Source organism: Myxine glutinosa, chromosome 6, assembly GCF_964187855.1.
Source record: "Myxine glutinosa chromosome 6, kmMyxGlut1.1, whole genome shotgun sequence".
In the NCBI taxonomy this organism is placed as follows: domain Eukaryota; kingdom Metazoa; phylum Chordata; class Myxini; order Myxiniformes; family Myxinidae; genus Myxine; species Myxine glutinosa.
The window spans coordinates 161172486-161198430 of record NC_136266.1 but is presented as its reverse complement, the minus strand read 5'-3'; the positions used below and the strand labels follow the sequence as shown (position 1 = coordinate 161198430).

Genomic DNA, 25945 nt, shown 5'->3' with positions numbered 1-25945 from the left:
CCTTGATCGATCATCATTCAAAAGATCATACATCATACAAAAAAAAAAAATCCATCATCTTTACCCATTGTTCTCATAATATGATAGGACCTGAAATTATGACATCTTTACTAAGAATTCTAAAATTATTTCTAAAATTTCTGAAAATTTTACCCCTGTTAATCCACCCTAAATCCGCCCTGTTCAAATTCCGTTTTCTTTCCTGAAATCCGCTGCAGTGCCCATCTTGTTTATCACGTGTATCCCACCCCAGCCCTCTTCCTTCCATATATCTCCCGATGTCCCTGTTCTCTACTGTTGTTGTGCTTCCCTCTCTCTCCCCCTCTTATCTCCTGCTCCCTTTATTATATGTTCTAAGTGTTAGCTCTTATACGAGCCTCGAGTTGGGATACAAAAAAAAATAAAAAATACATTGCTTATACGAAAATGGACATTTCAAAATAAGGTTACTCTATTCAGGAAATTATTTGTATAAACCAATCCATCTTTGCAAATATTTCAGAGATAATACTACGCACGAAGAAAAAGGTGTGCTCAATCAAAAATCGCACAAATATTAGCAATTTGTTGCTCGAATTTTAGTTCAATGGTCTTCAAGTGTATTTCGTGGAGTAGTTATTTGAACACACTGGAAGGAATTCCAATATTCATGCATATTGACCGTGAGGTCATTGGTGATGTCATCCACCATATATCGACCACTTCCCATTTTCTCTCTCTCTTTTGCTCCAACGGATGGTACTTCAGCACCTTGTGATCCTTTACGACAAATAGCTTCAATTATTGTACACCGCTCCTTTCCTATGGCATCTCCAGGCGCTGAAAAACGTCATTGCCGGGCACCGAAGGGGACTCGGCAATGACGCATGCTGAAAGGGAGTACTCAGTTTTCACTCTGGTTGTTTGTTTGCCTTCTTGTTTGTTTGTCCGGGCGATATCTCAGTCATCATTTGAGCTAGGAAGCTGAAATTTTGGCACAATGGTGAGTAAGTACTTTGTCAAAAACAGGTTTTTTGGTTTTTGATTAATCAATTAATTGATTAGTTATTTAATTATGATCGATTAATGAAGTGACCCTGGTGTTGGGCTAGCGGCTAGGGTGCCGGCTTAGGATCCTAGGATCCTGGGTTCGAATCCCGGTCGATCGCTGAATTAACGTCAGGGGGGTTGACTCAGCCTGTCATCCTTCCGAGGTCGGCAAATTGAGTACCAGTTCACTGGTAATTCCCCGTTTGTCATTAAAGGCGGCAAAAAGGGTTGGCGTCAGGAAGGGCATCCGGCCATAAAACATTGATTCAAAAAGGGGACCAAAAAACAACAACAACCACGGTTCCTGAAAAAGGCCAACCCCTGCTTTGCGGGGAAAAATGGCCTCTAAAGGTGGTTTTATTAATGAAGTACTTATATATTTCCTTTCTCTTCTGGGCATTATCTCAGGCACCTTTTGAGTTAGGAAGCTGACATTTGGACATGCCAATGACCAAGTGATTTGGCTGTAAAGGCTATTTTTTATTTATTGATTAATCAATTAATCGATTAATTATTTAATTATTCGATTAATGACTTAATTCATGAATACTTTTTAAGTTAAAGATTCGGATGAAATGGTGGTGGCTTATGTATTCTATTAGCCAATTGATTAATTATCTAATTTTTTATGATTATTATTTATTTATTTTCATTATTAGTCATTTATTTATTTTCTTTCTCATCTGGGCAATATCTCAGGCACCATTTGAGCTCGGAAGCTAATATTTGGACATGACAGTGACCAAGTGATGTGGCTATAAAGGATATTTTTGATTTATTGATTAATCAATTAATCGATTAATTATTTATTGATTAATCAATTAATTTTTTGATTAATGACTTATTTAATTAATTTTCAAAAAGTTACAGCTTCGGATGAAGCACTAGTGGTTTAGGTATGCTATTAACCAATTGATTAAGAAAATATTTTATGATCATCATTTATTTGATTTTAATTATGCAATTAACCAATCAATAATTATTGTACACCTCTCCCACCCAATACAGTCTCTATGAGCTGCACGGCGGTATTACCGGGCACAGAAGGTGCCCCAGCAATGCCACGCTGAGGATATTTAATTATTTGGCATGGGGGCGGTGTACTTTGAATGTATCTGTACCTGTTTATCCTTATGTTTATATTCTTGTGCTGCTAATGCAGACTCGCTCATTTGGTCATTAAATTAGCAACTAGAATTGCCTTTCCTGGATGAGATCCTTCTGGTCTTACACTGCCACAGTGGCTCCATGATTGACACATGCCCCAGAGATCAGATCGGTATTATCAGCGACGTTACTGATTAGTTACCTGATTAGCATATAAAGCACAGAAAACATGTTCAGGTACACTTGACAAATGTGACATAAAAAGGCACCAACTGACCCTGAGAAGGTTTGAAGTGGGTCATCTGGTTGCTGTGGACAGACAGGAGGTGCAACACGAGATAAACCTCCAGCAACACATTTGGCACCAAGTTCCCTACAACCGCACATATCCACTCTTGATTGGCAAATACACACAAAAAAAACAAGCAGATCAAGTGCCATGGAGCGTCATTAAGAGATTGGTGTTATCATTGGTTCATGTATGTAATAACTAAGTGCAGAAACTAGGTTATCCACACAAAGGCGATCTGTGTTTGAAGAAGCATTAGTGCTTCCCAGAAGACAATAGATAAAAGTGCTAAGATAAGTGATAAGGACAACATTCTGTGCTGAAAAGTTGTTAGTTGGACAACTTTGAACTGCAACAGCATTTATTCAAAATCAATTTAATCCTGATAGATATCAATACCATCATTTTTTATGATACTTTTCTTCACTTGTTTGTCCGCCACTGTTTTGTCCCTCGGCCCTGCTGTTGGCATTTTCCCCTCATCTCTCTTTTGTTACCTTTGCCACCGAAGGTGGATGGAGATTATGTTTTCACCCCTGTCTGTTTGTTACATTCCGGCAAGTATGTTGGTTGGTTGGTTTGTTTGTCTGTCTCTTTGTTTGTGCACAGTACTACGTTGCACATAACATTGCCATACTTTACACACATATTTGCCTTGCCCTGGAATAGACTGTGCCCAATTTTTTTTAACTCTCCAGGCCCAAGGTCAAGCTCAAGGTCAAGGTCACCCAAAACGTGAAAATCGTGTTTTGCTAACTAGCAACGGTACCCGCCATCACGGTTCTCTCCAACTCACAATCCCACGAGATATGCGGAAAGGATGACCCAAAACCAATTATCTCCTTTTTGATTCGTAAATAAACATCATTGAAAGTAAATAATGACCTCGGCCAAAGTTCAAACAACCTGGGTTTAATCTCTACATGAGAGAATTCCACATAGCTATTTGGGCGGTGTATAAGCTAACAGAACGCTGTCTCCATCGATCTTGCCAAGGCCGTAACACCTATCGGCTCAAAATCCTTTTAACTGTTGACTTGGTAGTTTTTACAATGAAGGAAACACGTATCGGGAGTACATACGACATAGCGATTAATGAATGCGACAGCTCTGAGGCGTCTTTCGCTTCGCATCGCAGTGACAGCGAGCACCAACATGGCGGCTGTAAGATTAAAATCTGGTTTCAAGCCCCCTCACCACCCGTTTATATAAATCGTTTAAATAATCATTTGCGCCTCCCAATTGAAGCCCCGCCCTTAGGGCGGGTACCGTTGCTAGGAATATATAATGGCGATACAACTATTTTTACTGCTTTGCTTTGAAGAATGGGAATGAAGGGGGAGGAGCGTGTTAATATGTGCGGTTGAAGGCTTTGGGTGGTTTGGAAAAAATTAGTAAAATATATTTCAAACCACTACAACACTGAAAGGAGAAGAGACATGCATACACTTACTCAGTTACCTTCCATTGCTTAGCGTATATACATGTATAGATTTCCCGCCATTTTGATCCAAAATGGCCGATAAAAAAAGTACATTCCGGCAAGTCCTCGGTCTCTGACCGATTTTCATTTGTTTGTTTGGCTGTCTGTCTGTGAATAAGATATCTCAAAAAGTTATGCATGTATTTGGATAAAACTGGTGGAGAGGTTGTGTGTGTGACAAGGACAAATAGATTCGATTTTGGTGAAGATCTGACTTTGGATTCAGATCCGAGAATGATTTAATTTATAAGTGATTCTTCACCATTGAGAGATCGGGCTTAACCAATACATAGCACGATATCTTAAAAAGTTATGGACGAGTTATGACTAAACTTGGTGGACGGGTTGGTTAGGTGACAGGAACAAGACGATTCGATTTTGGTTCAGGTCCAAATCCAGATCCGGCCTATCAGTGGGATATACAGAAACCAATACATAAACTGTTCAGCCTGGCGGAGGTATGCGCTCAACCGAGTGCCGTTTTAGTTCCTTTTGCTATGTTGTGTCCTGATCCGTTCTGTGTTCTAGCTCTTCCACGAGCTTTGACTCTTTATACAGTGCATTCAGAAAGTATTCAGACCCCTTCACTTTTTCACATTTTGTTATGTTGCAGCCTCATGCTGAAATCGTTTAAATTCATTTTTCCCCTCATCAATCTACACTCAATACCCCATAATGACAAAGCGAAAATAGGATTTTAGAAAGTTTTGCAAATTTATTAAAAAGAAAAAAACTGAAATATCACATTGACATAAGTATTCATACCCTTTGCTATGACACTTAAAATTTAGCTCAGGTGCCTCCCATTTCTCTTCATCATCTTTGAGGTGTTTCTACACCTTGATTGGAGTCCACCTGTGGTAAATTAGATTGATTGGCATGGTATGGAAAGACACACACCTGTCTATATAAGGTCACACAGCTGACAATGCATATCAGAGCAAAAACCCAAGCCATGAGGTCGAAGGAACTGCCTGCAGAGCTCAGAGACAGGATTGTGTCGAGGCTCAGATCTGGGGAAGCCTACAAAAAAAATTCTGCTGCATTGAAGGTTCCCAAGAGCACAGTGGCCTCCATAATTCTTAAATGGAAGAAGTTGGAACAACCAGGACTCTTCCGAGAGCTGGCCGCCCGACAAACTGAGCAATCGGGGGAGAAGGGCCTTGGTAAGAGAGGTGACCATGAACCCGATGGTCACGGGCTGAGCTCCAGAGATCTTGTATGGAGATGGGAGAAACTTCCAGAAGGACAACCATCACTGCAACACTCCACCGATCAGGGCCAAATGGCAGAGTGGCCAGACGGAAGCCAAACAGTTCAATCTTGGTTTCATCAGACCACAGAAACTTGTTTCTCACAGTCTGAGAGTCCTTTAGCTGCTTTTTTGCAAACTCCAGGCGGGCTTTCATGTGTCTTTCACTAAGGAGAGGCTTTCATGTGTTCATGTGATCCATTCACTTTACTAGCTAGCTCTTTCAGGAGCTTCGACTACGTGTGCAAAAAAGCCTCAATGCACCTCTAACATGTGCAATGTGCATAAACAGGTATTAACCAGTGATGTTATGTCTGTGTGCTGCATCGTGACAGTACTGTATTTGTTTTCAAGAACCCATCTTACCTCGTATGCATCCAGCAAAAACAACAGCCAGGTTTTGCAGCTCTGACGAGTTGGTCACTGCCTCAGGGTGTGGAATCAATGGTGACTGTGGTTGCTTCTGTACAGAAGGTTGTGAAGAGGAATTGAGAGAAGGTGCAGCAAGGAGTTTTGAGTGTGGTGCAGAACAGGGCAAGGAAGAGTGAGCGGTAGAACTTTGTGAAAGAGGATGACTTGAGGCAGAGGATGTGCAGCTGGTATCAAGACGTGACAAGGATCCGCTGGTCGATTCTTTAGCTGAACATCTCCACAGCCGACAGTCCCTGGAATAAAATTAAACAGATTCGCCAAGATTCATTTTGAATACCATAATATAAATCAATAACCCAAACTCCTCGTCACATTTCTAATCTCTATACACCCATCTTGTTCATTTCAAAGTGTATGCCAAAGCTCTGACAGTCGACCTTTGCCTTTCTTTTTACACTCACCTCTCCCGACAAAGCATCTCCCTCTCATGGAGATGGCCTGCTGTGCCACGTTGTATCTCAGGAACAAATGAAACCCTTTCATTGATATCAAATGGGGTTTGGACAAAGGACACAGTGGGCTGAGATTGCTGACGATCCTCACAAACGCGTGTTGGGTTGATGCGTCGAGAGGGCTTGCACTGCCTGTTTGACCAGAAAATGTGTTTATTTCAAGAATTGATTTCATCGACTACACAAAGTGATGATGAAAATAACTTCTCACTATCTGCATAATGCAGCTACATGATGCTACCTTCTTCTACCTCTTGGGAGAGTGCTTAACACCTATAACATGATTCAAAACCTCAGATCTGAGCCTTGCCTGCTGGGAAGATATATTGGTTTGTGGTAGCCGAGTTTTTCAATACTGACCAAAAAGCTAACCACTCTAATCTATATAGTCCAGTCAATAGGTTTGACATGCAAGAAATGGCAAAATAATTGCAATTTTCTGTAACTTCGCCCCCAACCCCTCTAACCCCTCTCCCCCACCAACTCTCCCTTCTAATCCTCCTGAAAAAACATTAAAATGTATATATATATATATATATAGCTTGAGCAATATTGCTAATTTGTAAAATTCTAGATGCCCACCTGGTTTGATATTATCTTCCAACATGACCATTTAATACTACATTTCAGAAATACCTTTTCAAATGACACAAACAAGGAAACAAAAATCACATCCATTTTCATATTGGATCATTCATTGTGGGAGCGAGATTATGGGAGCGAGACATCATTATGGGAGCGAGACATGGGTAATGAACGTAGAGCAGCAACAAAGGCTGGAAAGGGTGGAAATGTGAATGGTTCGGTGGATGTGCGGAGTATCGTTGAGAGAGAGGAAGACAAATGATGAATTGCGAAAGATGATGGGAATCGAGCCTGTAATTGATGCTGTGAAGAAGAACAGGTTGAGATGGTTTGGTCATGTGTTGAGGAAGGATGAAAGTGACTGGTTGAGAAGAGTGATGGAAATGAATGTGGAAGGAAGTAGAGGACGGGGAAGACTGAAAAAGACTTGGCTAAAGGTGGTAGAAGAAGAAATGCGGGCAAGGGGGTTAACAAGGGGAGATGCAGAAAATAGGGCAAAATGGAGAAGATTGTCATGGGGACCGCAAGGCTAACCCCCACTCTAGCAGGGAAAATGGCCTTAAAATGCCTGTTGTTGTTGTGTAGGAGGGTGGGCTGGATGATCCTTTCGGAGAGACGATGAGTGTGTGGGATTTGTCGAGGTTGAAAGACATCTTCCAAGTGCCAGTTCCTGATTTACCGAGGGTTTTGCAGGGGGGGGGGGGGGGATAGGGGAATGCCAACAGCAGAGTTGAAGGCCAAGACAGGGGCAAGCAGACAAACAATGGGTGTGGGGAAGAATGGGGAGCAGGTGATGAAGCATAGGGTGGACAAGATGGATACAGAAGGAAAAGGTCATGGTATTGGATTGGTGATGATCTGAGATGGTGGTGAACAAACTCCCAATTTAAATGAGAAATATGACAGTTGTCTTATTAAAAGTACCTGAAAACTATTTATACCCTTCTGTGTAGCCATTTTTCATCCCCGTCCCCAATCCCATCCCCCCCTCTCACTCTCTCTTTCTCTCAGCGGCTTGGATCCATAAGTAAAGGGTGCTATGTAAATACAATATTATTATTCAAAAAATAAAAATGAATAATGCTCCGTGCCTTCTTGATACACAAGTGTCGTTTTACGAGTGCAAACAAATTCTTTACTACATCTGTGTGAGTGCAAGAATTAAAAAAAAAAAAAATTCTGATGAAAAAAAACAACAAAATTCATCACGTACGTCGTACAACCATAAGTTGTGCATTCATTTGGCGAGTATATTTTAGTAAGTTTCTTTTGTTGGATCATTTGCTGAATCGTTTCATCATCTCTCATCTGATTCCAAAAAATATGACTATACCATTTCAGCTACGTCAATGCAAGTTCCAAATTCGACCAGCATTTGCCAAGACAATAAATGCAGTCACATGAAAAAGTAAGTACACCCCATGTAAAGTTTTGATTTTTTCAACATATTTCAACATACAGCTATTTGATCTTCATTTCAACAATATTGAAAGATAAAAGTGATATAATATAACAAATATCATGAAACATTTACATTTTGTAGTCCATTGTATAATTTAAATAAACATAAATGCAAATTTCGCATGTGGAAAAAGTAAGTACACCCTTGGCTCTAATAGGTGGAATTGCCCCCTTTGGCAGAAACAACCTCAAGTAGGCGTTTCTTATAACTGTCTACCAGTCTCTGACATCGACTGGGAGAAATTTTTGCCCACTCCTCCATGCAGAATTATTTCAGCTGTGCGATGTTTGAGGGGTTTCTTGCATGCACAGCTCGTTTCAAATCCCCCCACAACATCTCAATGGGATTTAGATCCAGGCTGTGACTTGGCCATTCCAGAACCCTCCATTTATTTATTTTCAGCCATTCCTTGGTGGGTTTACTGGTATGTTTAGGGTCATTGTCATGTTGCAAGGTCCACCTTCGGTTGAGCTTCAACTTCTCCGACAGATGGCCTCACATTATCCTCAAGCACCCTCTGGTACAATGAAGAATTCATAGTGGATTCTATGATGGTGAGCTGCCCAGGCCCTGATGCAGCAAAGCTGCCCCAAACCATAATATTTCCACCACCATGCTTTACAGTTGGTATCAGGTTCTTGTGGTCAAATGCTGTCTTTGGTTTTCGCCAAACATGTCTTCTGGTACTGTGGCCAAATAGCTCTGCCTTTGACTCATCTGTCCAGAGCACATTGTTCCAGAAGTGCTGGTCTTTGCTTAGGTGTTCATTGGCAAACTTTAGTCTTGCCCTGATGTTCTTTCTGGACAGCAAAGGTTTCCTCCTGGCACACCTCCCATGTAGATCAAATTTGTGCAGCCTCTTTCTAATGGTAGACTCGTGCACTTTGACATCAACAGTGGCAAGAGCTACCTGTCGGTCCCGTGATGACATTCTGGGGTTCTTAGAGACTTCTTTCAGCATCTTGCGGTCTGCTCTCGGGCTGAACTTGCTGTGGCGGCCTGGCCTGAACAAGTTGGCAGTTGTTTGGAATCTTCTCCACTTGTAGATGATCTTCCGGACAGTCGAATGATTGATTTCAAATTGTTTGGAGATCTTTTTAAATCCCTTCCCAAACTCGTAGGCATCTATAACCTTCTTTCTGAAGGCCTCAGAGAGCTCTTTTGATCTAGGCATGGTGACGCCGCACACTTCAACAACAAAGAGCAAACCAAACTAAATGTCTGAGGTTTAAATAAGACAGGTTCCTCCAAGATACTCTCCAACGATGTTCTAATCATTTGCACCTGAGCTGGTGCATCTGATTCTAATTTTAGGTATTTGAAGTAGTGATAAATGTAGGGGTGTACTTACTTTTTCCACATGCGAAATTTGCATTTATGTTTATTTAAATTATACAATGGTCTACAAAATGTAAATGTTTCATGATATTTGTTATATTATATCACCTTTATCTATCAATATTGTTGAAATGAAGAGCAAATAGCTGTATGTTGAAATATGTTGAAAAAGTCAAAACTTTACATGGGGTTTACTTACTTCTTCACATGACTGCAAGGCCAAATGAAAAACATTACAAAGAGTTGCCTTCACCTGGAAAAGCATCCCCTGGACAACTGCATGTCGCATTATCACGTTCAACAGGATTTCACTGCATCAGTTTCTATGATGATGCCCGAATATCGCACATTTGCTAAAAATATCGCCCTCTCAGCTGCCCTCCTGTCGCATGCCAACAATTAGAATAAATCTGGCGAAAAATGCCAGGGTCATAGAAAAGTCCCCTTTATATAAGGGTATGTGTCATGTGGCAACCTATAGAAAAGAAGGGACATTCATTCCATGGCTTGTATAAAATGCCAGACGATATAAAATAAGGAACATTCAAAAGATCTCGTGTGCATGCTGTACTACCCGTGTGTTCTTCGGAGGAACCAAGTAATGCTCTAGAAAAGTTCATACAAAGGGGAACCCGACATAAATAGGTTAAAATACATTTACTTCTTCATGCAGGTGTTTGAATCAAATTGGCACCTTTTATATGAACCTTTCGAGAGCATTACTTGGTTCCTCCTAAGAACACAAGGGTAGTACAGCATGCAACCGTAGCATGATGTAGCTTGTAGTGTAAATGAGATCATAGGTACAACTTTCTCAGGGGGACTCACAAACTGAGCTAGGCAGTGGCCTTAGAAATTCAAAATTACTTTTACCAGCTGCATTCAAATAATAGGAAAGTACAAATATTCCTGGTCACAAAATAGCTTTGCTTAAAAGGAGAGAATGTGATGACTGGAATTCCAAATCTGAGCTTGAAAATACTGAGAACATACAAGTTTCACACGAAAAAGTGGGATAATACCTGGCCTGCCCAACAGGTGGAAACTCCTCCAGGTTATCCAGGTTGATTTTTGGTGCCGTCGTTTGAGCACCACCTGTCGCTGCCCCACACCTTTCTTTCTTTCGCTCATCGGTACCAGCAACGACGGTGCAAATCTGTGCATTCCAGGTCAAACACACATGCAAACTTTCACATATTAAGATCATAAATAGCTGTCAGTAGCAGTTTAGCAATAAATGTTAACAACTTGACAAATATTATTCTTCAGGAAGCACAAAGATCACCTTCAACTACTACAATCATTCAGACCTTGATGGATCACCTGGGCAACGTTTTTGGCCCAACTCTTTCACAAACTGTTCGGGCAGGCCTGACGTTCGAATGAAGGTGTTTAGAGCAGGAATTTGGAATGTGTTCAGCATGCGGATGAAAACTCGCATACTCTTCGCAAAATACTTCACAAAAGATCTTTAGCGTCCACCAATCCATGCTAGCAGACGAGACTCCCAGTTCACTGTGATGAAACGCTCTGCCTGTGAAGCACCAATCCAACAATTTATAGTCGGATCGGAAATCAAACCCAAACTAAACAACTCAAAGGTAAGTGGGCTATCTATGCACGACAGACCTGTCAGACAATAAAGACCATCCAAAATGGTCGACTTTGTTGTCTGATAGGCATGCAATGAGTATTTTTACACCAGTGAGAGCTAAGTTTCAAACAGGGAAAATGAAATAGCAGAAATGAAAAAATTATACATTTATAATTATTGATCATCAAAACCCAATGGAAACAGATGAAACTCGAGCGAAGTTGATGGCGTACCATCGCAAATCCCCATGCTTCCCACCTAAAGAAAAGTCAAAAGATGGCAAAAGGGTCCACGAGGAATGACCAAATATAAAATTTTGAGTTATAAAAAAGCATTTCCCGGTTTTGACCCCTGTGACCCCAAATCCCCACTCTCTGGGGCATGAACTGCGGGTCAAATCCCAAAAAATCATTACATAGTTCATGGTCCACCAGCAAAAAATCATCACATATGTACATTACATATATTTCATCCCCCAATGTTGATTGGTTGTATAAAGTTTCATTAAAAAAGTTTTAAAACGTGCCTGTAATTGCATTTTCTGATATTTGACCTTTTGACCGGAGCCAAAAATTATACTGCTCTTGCACCTTATTGCCATGTACTGATCATAACTACCAAGTTTGGTGAATTCCTGCACAATCGTTTCGAAGGAGATAGCATGGCAGACGGACATGTGGATGAACCCGATTTCAATGCACCCTTGCCCCCCTTCCCTTTTTTCAAAAAGTGCAGGAATAGCTAGAGAGTTCATATAACACCTCAACCCCACACTGTCTTGATAAACAAGGACATGAGCGGGGTCTCTGAGTGTCAAACTTGATTGGTCGTGCTGACGTAAATTGCTTTCACATGTTAAGATCCACATAAGACTGCTAAAGTAGAGTTTTGAAAGCTCCAATAAGGCGATTTGTGCTATGCAGTGTTCAAGTGTATAATAACATTGGTAAAAAAAAGAAAGCGTTACGCCTAGGTCCCCCGTCGGTGAAGTGATGCGAGTTGACAAAGTGGAAGACCCAAGGCGGCCATCTTGGATTTTGACATGGCGACCCAATTTTCAATAGCGTTCTCCGTTATGCGTCGATACACCCACACACCAGATTAGAAGTTAGTGGTTCGGTTATTTTTCCAAGATATTTCGCTCACAAGGTTCAGACATATATATGGTGGAGGCCATCTTGCATTTTGACGTGGCAACCCAATTTTCAATAGCGTTCTTCATTATGCCTAGATACACCCACACACCAGACCAGACGTTAGTAGTTCGTTTATTTTTCAAGATATTTTTCTCACAAGGTTCAGACATATATATGGTGGCGGCCATCTTGGATTTTGACGTGGCAACCCAATTTTCAATAGCGTTCTTCCTTATGCCTGGATACACCCACACACCAAATTAGAAGTTGGGACTTCGCTTATTTTTCAAGATATTCCGCTCACAAGGTTCAGACATACATGGCGGTGGCCATCTTGGATTTTGACGTGGCGACCCAATTTTCAATAGCGTTCTTCCTTATGCGTAGATACACCGACACACCAGACTAGACATTAGTAGTTCATTTATTTTTCAAGATATTTCGCTCACAAGGTTCAGACATATATATATGGTGGCGGCCATCTTGGATTTTGACGTGGCGACCCAATTTTCAAGAGCGTTCTTCCTAATGCCTGGATACACCCACACACCAGAATAGAAGTTGGTACTTCGCTTATTTTTCAAGATATTCCGCTCACAAGGTTCAGACGTACATGGCGTCAGACGTACATGGCGGCGGCCATCTTGGATTTTGACGTGGGTTGCACACACACACCAAATTTGAATGCGGTCCTTCGCTTACGCATGCACGTATGCACGCCCGCCCGCACGGACGGACGGACACATGGACGGAGGGGAAAACCATAGTCCCCCTTTCGCTCCGCGGTGCGACGGGGGACAAAAACAACTGAATAAATAAAATAAAACTTTAAAGGCTGTTGAAAAAAAAAAAACCAGGAACGGTAATCTTTGACGTCACCATGTTACCGATATGCCTCCGCCCACATTACTACATCATTATACATACAGTGCATTCAGAAAGTATTCAGACCCCTTCACTTTTTTCACATTTTGTTATGTTGCAGCCTTATGCTGAAATCGTTTGAATTCATTTTTTCCCTCATCAATCTACACTCAATACCCCATAATGACAAAGAGAAAACAGGATTTTAGAAAGTTTTGCAAATTTATTAAAGAGAAAAAACTAAAATATCACATTGACATTAGTATTCAGACCCTTAATTCAGTACTTAGTTGAAGCACCTTTGGCAGCAATTACAGCCTCGAGTCTTCTTGGGTATGACGCGACCAGCTTTGCACACGTGGATTTGGGGATTTTCTACCATTCTTCTCTGCAGATCCTCTCAAGCTCTGTCAGGTTGGATGGGGACCATCGGTGGACAGCTATTTTCAGGTCTCTCCAGAGATGTTCGATTGGGTTCAAGTCAGGGCTCTGGCTGGGCCACTCAAGGACTTTCACAGAGTTGTCGTTAAGCCACTCCTGCGTTGTCTTGGCTGTGTGCTTAGGGTCATTGTCCTGTTGGAAGGTGAACCTTCGGCCCAGTCTGAGGTCCGAGCGCTCTGTTTGAGGTTTTCATTAAGGATATCTCTGTGCTTTGCTCCATTCAATGTTCCCTCAACCCTGACCCGTATCCCCCAGTCCCTGCTGCTGAAAAACACCCCCACAGCATGATGCTGCCAGGACCATGCTTCACCATTGGGATGGTATTGGGCAGGTGATGAGCGGCGCCTGGTTTCCTCCAGACATGACGCTTAGAATTGAGGCCAAACAGTTCAATCTTGGTTTCATCAGACCACAGAATCTTGTTCCTCACAGTCTGATAGTCCTTTAGGTGCTTTTTTTGCAAACTCCAAGCGAGCTTTCATGTGTCTTTCACTGAGGAGAGGCTTCCGTCTAGCCATTCTGCCATAAAGCCCAGATCGGTGGAGTGTTGCAGTGATGGCTGTCCTTCTGGAAGTTTCTCCCATCTCCACACAGGATCTCTGGAGCTTAGCCAGAGTGACCATCGGGTTCTTGGTCACCTCTCTTCCCAAGGCCCTTCTCCCCCGATTGCTCAGTTTGTCGGGCGGCCAGCTCTCGGAAGAGTCCTGGTTGTTCCAACTTCTTCCATTTAAGAATTATGGAGGCCACTGTGCTCTTGGGAACCTTCAATGCAGCAGAGTTTTTTTGTAGGCTTCCCCAGATCTGTGCCTCGACACAATCCTATCTCTGAACTCTGCAGGCAGTTCCTTCGACCTCATATAGACAGGTGTGTGCCTTTCTAAATCATGTCCAATCAATTGAATTTACCACAGGTGGACTCCAATCAAGGTGTGGAAACATCGCAAAGATGATCAAGAGAAATGGGAGTCATAGCAAAGGGTCTGAATACTTATGTCAATGTGATATTCCAGTTTTTTCTTTTTAATAAATTTACAAAACTTTCTAAAATCCTGTTTTCTCTTTGTCATTATGGGGTATTGAGTGTAGATTGATGAGGGAAAAAATGAATTTAAACGATTTCAGCATAAGGCTGCAACATAACAAAATGTGAAAAAAGTGAAGGAGTCTGAATATTTTCTGAATGCACTGTACCCGTACCAAGTTTGATTTAATTCCCTTCAGCTGTTCTCAAGTGTCACATTTTTACCTGACATTAATTTTTACTCCAAGCCTGGCGTTTGGTCTAGCCGTTAGGGTGCCGGCTTGGGATCCTCGGATCGAATCCCTGTCAATCGCTGAATTAACGCCAGGGGGGTTGACTCAGCCTGTCATCCTTCCGAGGTCGGCAAATTGAGTACCAGTTCACTGGTAATTAATTCCCTGTGTGTCGCAAGAAGTGACTAAAAGGGTTGGTGGCAGGAAGGGCATGCAGCCATAAAACATTGTTTGAAAAAGGGGACCACGGTGCCCGAAAAAGGCCAACCCCTGCTCTGCGGGGAAAATGGCCTCGAAAGGTGGTTGGTGTTATTTTTTGTATTAATTTTTACTCTGACCTTTGACGCCAAAATCAAATCAGTTCATCTTTGCATCAATGTATATCTATAAATAAATAAATTAATAAATAAATATATATAATATTGTTGCGGTGTTGAGAACCCTCCACTTTGTAAATATTGTAATGATCCCTTATAAATAACCCCCTGTAAATATTCCCACTTTTGTGTAAAGGTCAAAGGTCACACCCTAGTTAGGTCATATTGCAACACGTAGGACACCATAGGCTCTTCTTTCGTTATTTCATTAGTATGTGTTTCAGGTAAGGATCTGATCCCAATAGTTTGAATCTGCGTTGTATTAATCAAATAACCTAGGCCCCCTTTTCCAATCCTATTCATTTTGCGGCGTAGCCTCCCTCCAAATTGTGTTCCCTTGCTTGCCAGTAGCGTTCGCTGCCTTCTGGTTGTTCCCGCAAGCCGCCATAAGCCACGCGGCTGAGTTGGAGAAAAAGGGGGAGGAGCGCCAAGAACGAAGGCGTGGCCCCTCAACGCACCATCAGGGGGCGGACCGGTGAGCGCTCGCGACCAGTCAGGGCCGAGGCCAGCTCACCGGTAGGCGTATCCAAAAGGCAAGCAGCTTGATACACGAGTGGGCAATATAAGCGGCCACGTAGGACTACTTGAGGAGATGAGTGATACGGGAGAGGACGGCAGACGCGGAAGACCCGAGAGTGGTGAAGGAGTCCCTGCTTGCCATTGTCACGGACCATTGGAGGCGCACAACTGGCCGAAGGCTAAGGGTCAATTTATTACGTACGCCGCATCCCAGTCTTCCCCCCCACGATATAATTGTCCGCTCACGTTAAACGCCACGCGAAGCTGCCGGCCGCTCGTTGCCGCGGTACGAGTGAACACCCGGAGCGTGGACCGGAGCGCGAGGTCGGAGCCGGACCTCACGGCCTACCATCGACGCCTACCAACCACCTGCCTGGACCCTTCTCTTCCTTCCCACCAGCCCTGCCATTCCATCTTTTCATGTGAATGTGTTTGTTCTGTCCTGGGAGTGCTAATATAAGAGTGTATAAGGTTGCCCTATGTCCTTTTATTTCCTTCTTTTGTATATTCTTGCCTTTCGTTTCCTCTTTTAGTGTAGTTAATAAATCATATTTGTTCTTCCTTCACCAATCTGATTTCTTCTCATCCAATCGCTTTCGTGTTTTCCCCTATTGATATACGTGGCACGATTTGGCCAACCGCTCTGAATCGGGTTAGTCAACCGCTAACGGCTCGGACCTCAGACTGCTAACCGCTCGGCAAACTCTATCTTGTCCGGGTCCGAGCTGGGAATTATATCCCTGCTTTGCGGAGAGGTTGGCAAAGGTATCTGGGAACCCGTTGACCAGTCACCCTGGTCAATCTCAACCCCGCAAAGGAGCGTGTAATTTCCAGGAACGGAGGATCGGCCAGTGTAAAAGACAAGGGGATTAAACCCCCTTGGTAAGGGGAGCGCTGACCCCCGGTTCCACAACAATTGGTGTCAGGAGTGAGATTGAACCCGAACCAAATTTTTAATCCATCTAAAGAATTTGGTCGAAATTACGAGCGGCCAAAATTTAGTATTGAACATCCAAATTGAGTCGTGCCATGGATAATCAAGGCGATTGGATGCCGGTGGGGGAGATAGAAGAGGAGGAGGTAGAATCGACCCAGGACCCCAGGGAAGAGGTGGGAGAAATGGAGGAGGAGGATAATGAGGGTGTAACAGTGGGGGTTGCAGGCGCGCAAAATGGCGGCACCTCGCACATGGCCGTGGCAACCGAGCCCGCGGCACCAGTAGACTAGGGCCTATTGATGGTGCAGATGAGGGCCTTTATAGTCAAGATGGGCAAAGACCTGGAGAGGAACAGTGAGCGATTGGGAAGCCAAATTGGGGAATTGAGGAATGATAGGGGAAGCCAAATTGGAGGCCTAGAAGTCAAATTTGGGGGATTAGAAAACCAAATCGGGGGATTGAGAGACGGGGTGAGTAATTTGGAAGATAGAATGGGGGAGCGATTAGACTAAATTTGGGGGGCTAGGAAGCAAATTGGAAGACGTAAATGGCCGAGCCCGAGAAATCAATGAGGGGTTGACGAGGGGGCAAGCCCGGTATGAAGTAAGAAAGTGTGGGAAGGATGTTAACCGCGGGTTGGGCGAGGGGGTCGCATTTGTGCACGACGAGGTAGCGCGACTCGAGGAGCGCGGGAGAAGCGAGTTGGAGCAAGGCACAGCCGGGTGGACCGGGATAGAAATCACGACCCGGGGAATGGGGAAGCCGGCGACCGCCGAGGTAGAAAAGGTAATTTTATTCGAACCAGCGGTCATCGAGGGAAAGGAAAAATAAATCGAATCAATCGAAGCAATAGTGGAAATTGGGTTGGAAGAGACGCCGGACTTAGAGGAAAAGCACTCGCGGCAGGAAGAAATGGAAAATGTGCAAAGTCCGTGCTTGCATCATGATGCCGTGCTTAATCCTTATAAAGATTTGCAGGTGTTGGAGCGAGGAGGAAGAAGAAGCGCCAAGGTGAGTAGGTTGGTATATGGGGCGAAGAGATTTTTCGGCAAAGTGTTTGTCGCGAAAAGAATTTTCGCGCGCTTGGGATCGCGAAAGCACCCGGGCGTTGGTGGAAGGTCCTTGGTGTGCTGCGGTATGAATGGCGCGCGTGTGAGGAAAAGGTGTGTGAAGGTGAACGGCGCGCGTGTGCGGATGGCACCGGAGAGCGAGTGTGTTACAGTGAGTGAGAACGAATGCACGACAGGGAGTGATTGCGATACAGAGGGTGAGTTGGTTGTGGCGGGTGTGCAAGAACGCACACCTGAGTTGGTTGTGGCGCGTGTGCGGGAGGGCACATCGGAGCGCGTGAGTGGGTATGTGCAAGAGTGCACACCCACGAGTGTTACGGAGGATGTAACGGAGGAGAGGTGTGGAATGGAGTGTGTGATGATAGAATGTGCGAGGAGAATGGGTGCGCGAGAGTGTGTGGTGAGCGTTATGAGTAGACCTGAGTATGGAGCGAAAGAGAATGCATGAGCGAGTACAGTGGTAGAATGCATGGGATGTACGAGCGGCGTTGGAGCGCCGGGTTTGGTGAGTGCAAAAGGGGTCGCGTATGCGTGTGAGCATACAAGCTGAGCATCGACGTTAACCGGGGCAGCGTTTAGGCCGACGTATAGCCGACGCGAGCCCTCGGTGCGCGGTGTTCGTTGTGTGCTGCGAAGGCCAGCGGGGATCGGTGTCGCCTCGCTCCTGCTCGGGGCGCCGTGCACGATTCGGGCTGGGCTCCGCCCTGCACGGTCGAGTCCGCGCTTTGCCAGGCAAAGCAACCGGCCCGGTTCGAGGGGAGGTAGGAGGGGTCGGAATGGCGCCCCCTTGTGGTGGCGACGTTTCGGCCGGGCAAGGGTGGGCCATCGCGCTTGGGAGCGAAAGGCCTTGCGTAGGGATGGTGCCTTGAACCTTGGCCCAACAAAACCTCCTCCCCTGAACCGAATGCTGGACGGACCCAACCACAGGCAACAAACCACCCGTATTCATGTAATGACGCACCGAGGAGGCTCAGAGTAGTGGATGATTGATGGTAGCAGTGATAGTGATGGCGAATGGTAGTTTTACCATTCACCTCACATTTGGAGGCACATGAGCAGTAGTTTATGGGGTTATGGCGGTGAAAACCTAGCCAGGGAGGGCTTGGATAATGTTAGGGTTTAGAAATGACCATAGGTAACTGTAGATTTAAGTAGCGACATCATACCTGTAGAGGGGACGCAGAATAGCTTAGTTTGGATAATAACGACGAGGGAGTGCATCGTGCAAGGGAAGACGGGGAGCACGAGTTTCAGAAGGGAGTAGTCAGCTTAGATGATGCTATGTATTTGTGGTGAGCATGATGGTTGGCATGAGATTAAGTGAATGCACCTGGAGGAAAGGAGGGTGCAAGTGCCACCAGGTGTGCAAGTGAAATACAGGTGAATGGAGAATGGTTGCATGGAATAGATGGTATGGAATACATGGAGTATGGAATGGATGGTGTGGAGTGTGCAATACGTGGAGTGGAGTGGATGGTGCGAAAGGGTGAGTGGGGACAGGATGTACCCCCCTCACGAGTACCCGGGGAGGGTAGTTTAAAAGTAGGTAGATGGAGTAGGTAAATTGTGGTTGGATATTGGCATCTGTGGTGCGAGTAGTTGCACAGAAGTGTTGTGTTGGGTGCATTAGTGGAGTAAATTGGCTGGGTGTGTGGCCTGTTAGTGAATGTGATTGAATGGGCACTCCGCCACTGTTAGTCTGTCGGCCAGGTGAGGCCGCAGGTAGGCTCTGGGAGCCAGGTAGTGAGTTGTTCAATGGGGCCCGAGGATCCAGAGGACGGACCCGGGTAGCCCGACGCCAGAGAGGGCGGTAGGGGGTGAGAGCGCCAGAGGGCCTTCCCCAGGTAGGTTAGGGTAAGGAGCAGGTAAGCTCGGGAAACAACCACAGTGGCGGAGGTGTGCAAGTGAGCGCACCTGCTGGGAGCGCCACACGACCCAGCCCTGAAATTGTGCGAGGGCACAGGGAGTATAATCGGGGGAGTGAGACCCCAAATTGGTGAGCACCACAGTTTGGTCAATGGGAATTGGTTTTTAGAACCACATAGAGTGGAAATGGCCAACGCCACGCGAAGCTGCCGGCCGCTCGTTGCCGCGGTACGAGTGAACATCCGGAGCGTGGAGTGGAGCGCGAGGTCGGAGCCGGACCTCACTGCCTACCAACCACCTGCCCGAACCCTTCTCATCCTTCCCACCAGCCCTGACATTCCATCTTTTCATGTAAGTGTGTTTGTTCTGTCCTGGGAGTGCTAATATAAGAATGTATAAGGTTGCCCTATGTCCTTTTATTTCCTTCTTTTGTATATTCTTGCCTTTCGTTTCCTCTTTTAGTGTAGTTAATAAATCATATTTGTTCTTCCTTCACCCATCTGATTTCTTCTCATCCGATCGCTTTCGTGTTTTCCCCTATTGATATACGTGGAACGATTTGGCCAACCACTCTGAATCGGGTTAGTCAACCGCTAACGGCTCGGACCTCGGACTGCTAACCGCTCGGCAAACTCCATCTTGTCCCGGTCCGAGCTGGGAATTATATCCCTGCTTTGCGGAGAGGTTGGCAAAGGTATCTGGGAACCCGTTGACCAGTCACCCTGGTCAATCTCAACCCCGCAAAGGAGCGTGTAATTTCCAGGAACGGAGGATCGGCCAGTGTAAAAGACAAGGGGATTAACCCCCCCCCCCCCCGCCCTTGGTAAGGGGAGCGCCGACCCCCGGTTCCGCAACAATATATATATATATATATATATATGTCTATATAAATAAATAAATAAATAAATAATTTTGTGGAGGGGTTGGGTGTGTGACAAGGACAAAATGATTACATTTTGGTGAAGATCCAGATCTGGCTACTAGAATTATTTTATTAAGTAATTCTTCAATGCCAAAGTATGGTAAACTGCATGTTTGTTTCCAGATTCATGTTCAAAATATAACACTATATTGATATAATTATAAAGTTGTTCCTCGATCGTAAATTGACATTTCTAGACAGAACGGACAGACAGAAGTGAATCAAGTGCTTAACGCCGCTTTTTCTTTTCACGTGCATGCTTTTCGCTTCGCAGTGTGGTAGTCGTACTCCTGATGAAGCAGCACTTATAAGGAAGGAAGGTAAAGACCATGTTAGAAGGAAAGATGGATGGGGGAAGAGCCTCTTATACGTTTCCGAGTAGCAAGACCAAAGATGGTGGTTGACCGAGGTCGGAATTCAGAAAAGTAGTCTGTTTGGGCCAAGATGGTCATGGGTTGAGGTTGTTGACAATGGCGTGTTACACGTGTTTGACAACTACCTGATCACGCACAAACTGCAGCAGCAATGGCACAAACGCAGAGCGTACATCGGGTTCTGCCTTCACAAAATCCACCTGCAAATGGGGCAGATGGTCAAATGAGTGAAAAGGTATCAGATTAGTACAGCATGGAGTAAACAAAATAATAAAAAAATACACAACTCGGTACCTGCACACAACTGCAAACACTCATCCTCAAAACACTTGCACGCAACTGCAAACACTCATCCTCAAAACACCTGCACACAACTGCAAACACTCATCCTCAAAACACTTGCACGCAACTGCAAACACTCATCCTCAAAACACCTGCACACAACTGCAAACACTCATCCTCAAAACACCTGCACACAACTGCAAACACTCATCCTCAAAACACTTGCACACAACTGCAAACACTCATCCTCAAAACACCTGCACACAACTGGCAAACACTCATCCTCAAAACACCTGCACACAACTGCAAACACTCATCCTCAAAACACCTGGACACAACTGCAAGCACTCATCCTCAAAACATCTGCACACAACTGCAAACACTCGTCCTCAAAACACCTGCACACAACTGCAAACACTCATCCTCAAAACACCTGCACACAACTGCAAACACCCATCCTCAAAACACCTGCACACAACTGCAAACACTCATCCTCAAAACACCTGCACACAACTGCAAACACTCATCCTCAAAACACCTGCACACAACTGCAAGCACTCATCCTCAAAACACCTGCACACAACTGCAAACACTCAACCTCAAAACACTTGCACACAACTGCAAACACTCATCCTCAAAACACTTGCACACAACTGCAAACACTCATCCTCAAAACACTTGCACACAATTATTGCAAACACTCATCCTCAAAACACTTGCACACAATTATTGCAAACACTCATCCTCAAAACACTTGCACACAACTGCAAACACTCATCCTCAAAACACTTGCACACAATTATTGCAAACACTCATCCTCAAAACACTTGCACACAACTGCAAACACTCATCCTCAAAACACTTGCACACAATTATTGCAAACACTCATCCTCAAAACTCAACACAGGTAAAGCTTGAATTAGACAGACATTTACAGATGAAGCAAAATAAAGAATGTCTCGAGATGGAGATGTGTTCTCTTTTGCAATGAGCTTCAACACAGGCGCCCATGAGGCCCATCAAGCCTGTGCTCCGATTGTCAACCTATGGTAATTTGTTCGTTTCTCTATCCTATTAAATGCTGAACGTCAGGCATGTAAGCAGCACGTAAGGCATGTAAGCAGCACGTAAGCTACCATTCTTAAAGTCGTTGTTATGACTACCAGGGTTCAAACCTCCCGGACTCGGAGCGGATGCTCCAGACTTAGAGACAGACAGGCAAACAGACAGAGACAGAGACAGAGAGACAGAGAGAGAGACAGAGAGACAGATACAGAGAGACACATACATATACAGACACATACATATACAGATCAGATACATACAGAGACAGATAAATACAGAGACAGATAAATACAGAGACAGATACATACAGAGACAGATACATACAGAGACATATACATACAGAGACATACAAACAGAGACAGATACAAACAGAGACAGATACATACAGAGACAGATACATACAGAGACAGATACATACAGAGACAGATACAAACAGAGACAGATACAAACAGAGACAGATACAAACAGAGACAGATACAAACAGAGACATATACAAACAGAGACAGATACAAACAGAGACAGATACATACAGAGACAGATACATACAGAGACAGATACATACAGAGACAGATACATACAGAGACAGATACATACAGAGACAGATAAATACAGAGACAGATAAATACAGAGACAGATAAATACAGAGACAGATAAATACAGAGACAGATAAATACAGAGACAGATAAATACAGAGACAGATACATACAGAGACAGATACATACAGAGACAGATACATAGAGACAGATAAATACAGAGACAGATACATACAGAGACATATACAAACAGAGACAGATACAAACAGAGACAGATACAAACAGAGACAGATACAAACAGAGACAGATACAAACAGAGACAGATACATACAGAGACATATACAAACAGAGACAGATACAAACAGAGACAGATACATACAGAGACAGATACATACAGAGACAGATACATACAGAGACAGATAAATACAGAGACAGATAAATACAGAGACAGATAAATACAGAGACAGATACATACAGAGACAGATACATACAGAGACAGATAAATACAGAGACAGATAAATACAGAGACAGATAAATACAGAGACAGATAAATACAGAGACAGATACATACAGAGACAGATACATACAGAGACAGATACATACAGAGACAGATACATACAGAGACATATACAAACAGAGACAGATACAAACAGAGACAGATACATACAGAGACAGATACATACAGAGACAGATACATACAGAGACATACAGAGACAGATACATACAGAGACAGATACATACAGAGACAGATACATACAGAGACAGATACATACAGAGACATATACAAACAGAGACATATACAAACAGAGACAGATACAAACAGAGACAGATACATACAGAGACAGATACATACAGAGACAGATACATACAGAGACAGATACATACAGAGACAGATACATACAGAGACAGATACAAACAGAGACAGATACAAACAGAGACAGATACATACAGAGACATATACAAACAGAGACAGATACATACAGAGACAGATACATACAGAGACATATACAAACAGAGACAGATACAAACAGAGACAGATACATACAGAGACAGATACATACAGAGACAGATACATACAGAGACATATACAAACAGAGACAGATACATACAGAGACAGATACATACAGAGACATACAGAGACAGATACATACAGAGACAGATACATACAGAGACAGATACATACAGAGACATATACAAACAGAGACAGATACAAACAGAGACAGATACATACAGAGACATATACAAACAGAGACATATACAAACAGAGACAGATAAATACAGAGACATATACAAACAGAGACAGATACAAACAGAGACAGATACATACAGAGACAGATACATACAGAGACAGATACATACAGAGATAGATACATACAGAGACAGATACATACAGAGACAGATACATACAGAGACAGATACATACAGAGACAGATACAAACAGAGACAGATACAAACAGAGACAGATACATACAGAGACATATACAAACAGAGACAGATACATACAGAGACAGATACATACAGAGACATATACAAACAGAGACAGATACAAACAGAGACAGATACATACAGAGACAGATACATACAGAGACAGATACATACAGAGACATATACAAACAGAGACAGATACAAACAGAGACAGATACATACAGAGACAGATACATACAGAGACAGATACATACAGAGACAGATACATACAGAGACAGATACATACAGAGAAAGATACATACAGAGACAGATACATACAGAGACAGATACAGAAAGAGACAGATACAGAAAGAGACAGATACAGAAGGAGACAGATACATACAGAGACAGATACATACAGAGACAGATACATACAGAGACAGATACATACAGAGACAGATACATACAGAGACAGATACATACAGAGACAGATACATACAGAGACAGATACATACAGAGACAGATACATACAGAGACAGATACATACAGAGACAGATACATACAGACAGATACATACAGAGACAGATACATACAGAGACAGATACATACAGAGACAGATACATACAGAGACAGATACATACAGAGACAGATACATACAGAGACAGATACATACAGAGACAGGTACATACAGAGACAGATACATACAGAGACAGATACATACAGAGACAGATACATACAGAGACAGATACATACAGAGACAGATACATACAGAGACAGATACATACAGAGACAGATACATACAGAGACAGATACATACAGAGACAGATACATACAGAGACAGATACATACAGACAGATACACACAGAGACAGATACAGAAAGAGACAGAAACAGATGGACCAACACAGATAGATAGGCACATACAGACAGAGAGAGAGAGAGACAGATGCAGACAGAGAGGCAGATGGAGACAGAGAGGCAGACACGGATAGATACACACAGACAGAGAGAGAGAGAAAACGCGCGAACACACGTCCATAAGTACACGTGCACTGACTACTTGTGGAGACGAAGGACAGCTCCGTGCGGGTGGGACACCGAGCCATGAGAGGATCCCCGCGGGTTGGATCTCTCCATTCAGCAACGAAGCAAGCAGGGACTCGGCCATTGGCAGACGAATAAAGCAAAAGGAAAGCGGAAAACCCGCACTCGGCGTTGTCACCACGCCACAATCCACATTCCTCATTCTTTCATTTATTCATTCCCTCATATATTCACTCATGCCGCTTTGCAGTCGGGTACTGGTATATCATATGCTTTAACTTTTTAGTCATTCATTAAACTTTCGCGTTTCAGGAAGCCTGAATATGTACGGTACGCCCTTATTTGGATTTAAAAAAAATTCATTCAACATTCGGTATATTCCTTCTCATTTCTCTGCTTTTCTTGTGAGGTGGGTGCACTGAATTGAAAATGTAGGGAACGCTCATACTCCGTGAAAAGTGTAGCCGCCGTGTCGCCATCTTGGTCGGCACGACTCGACCGACTCGCTTCGCGGATCTCGTTTGTTTTGAACGTGTCCCAGATTTTAAAAGCCAGACAACTGTTAAAATGCCATTTTGTGCGACAATAAACTGGAGTGAATATAGTGACTATCATGTGACATACAAAAACAAACATTACATGTACACACGTTGTACACACAGACATGTACATTCTCCCGGCTGCTCACTCTGCCAACCATTTGGGCCTACTTAATAAAGTTGTGTGGCGGACACAAAAGCCCACTGGCGTGGTGACATCATTCCACGCACCAAGTGGGCGGTGGCCACGCCCGAGGGGTAGGCGTGGCCTCATGATATACACCGGGCGACCAGCC

The 25945-nt window shown here is 43.7% G+C and overlaps 1 protein-coding gene across 5 annotated transcripts in view; it reads right to left on the bottom strand.

The window, feature by feature from the left end:
* CDAN1 (codanin 1) overlaps nt 1-25316 on the bottom strand; it is a 101792-nt gene extending 76476 nt beyond the window's left edge. For 3 of the 5 annotated variants that reach the window (XM_078780841.1, XM_078780844.1, XM_078780842.1), the window contains exons 1-6: nt 25124-25316; nt 20909-20983; nt 10452-10585; nt 5994-6176; nt 5527-5825; nt 2414-2509 (exon numbers count right to left, since the gene is read on the bottom strand). In XM_078780841.1, coding sequence (XP_078636967.1) covers nt 2414-2509; nt 5527-5825; nt 5994-6176; nt 10452-10585; nt 20909-20983; nt 25124-25312 — 976 coding nt within the window. In that variant the 5' untranslated portion in view covers nt 25313-25316. Of the gene's footprint in view, nt 1-2413; nt 2510-5526; nt 5826-5993; nt 6177-10451; nt 10586-20908; nt 20984-25123 lie in introns of those variants that run through there. The other 2 variants (XM_078780843.1, XM_078780845.1) reach the window with 2 other exon arrangements.
* Between the last annotated feature and the right edge of the window lie 629 nt (nt 25317-25945).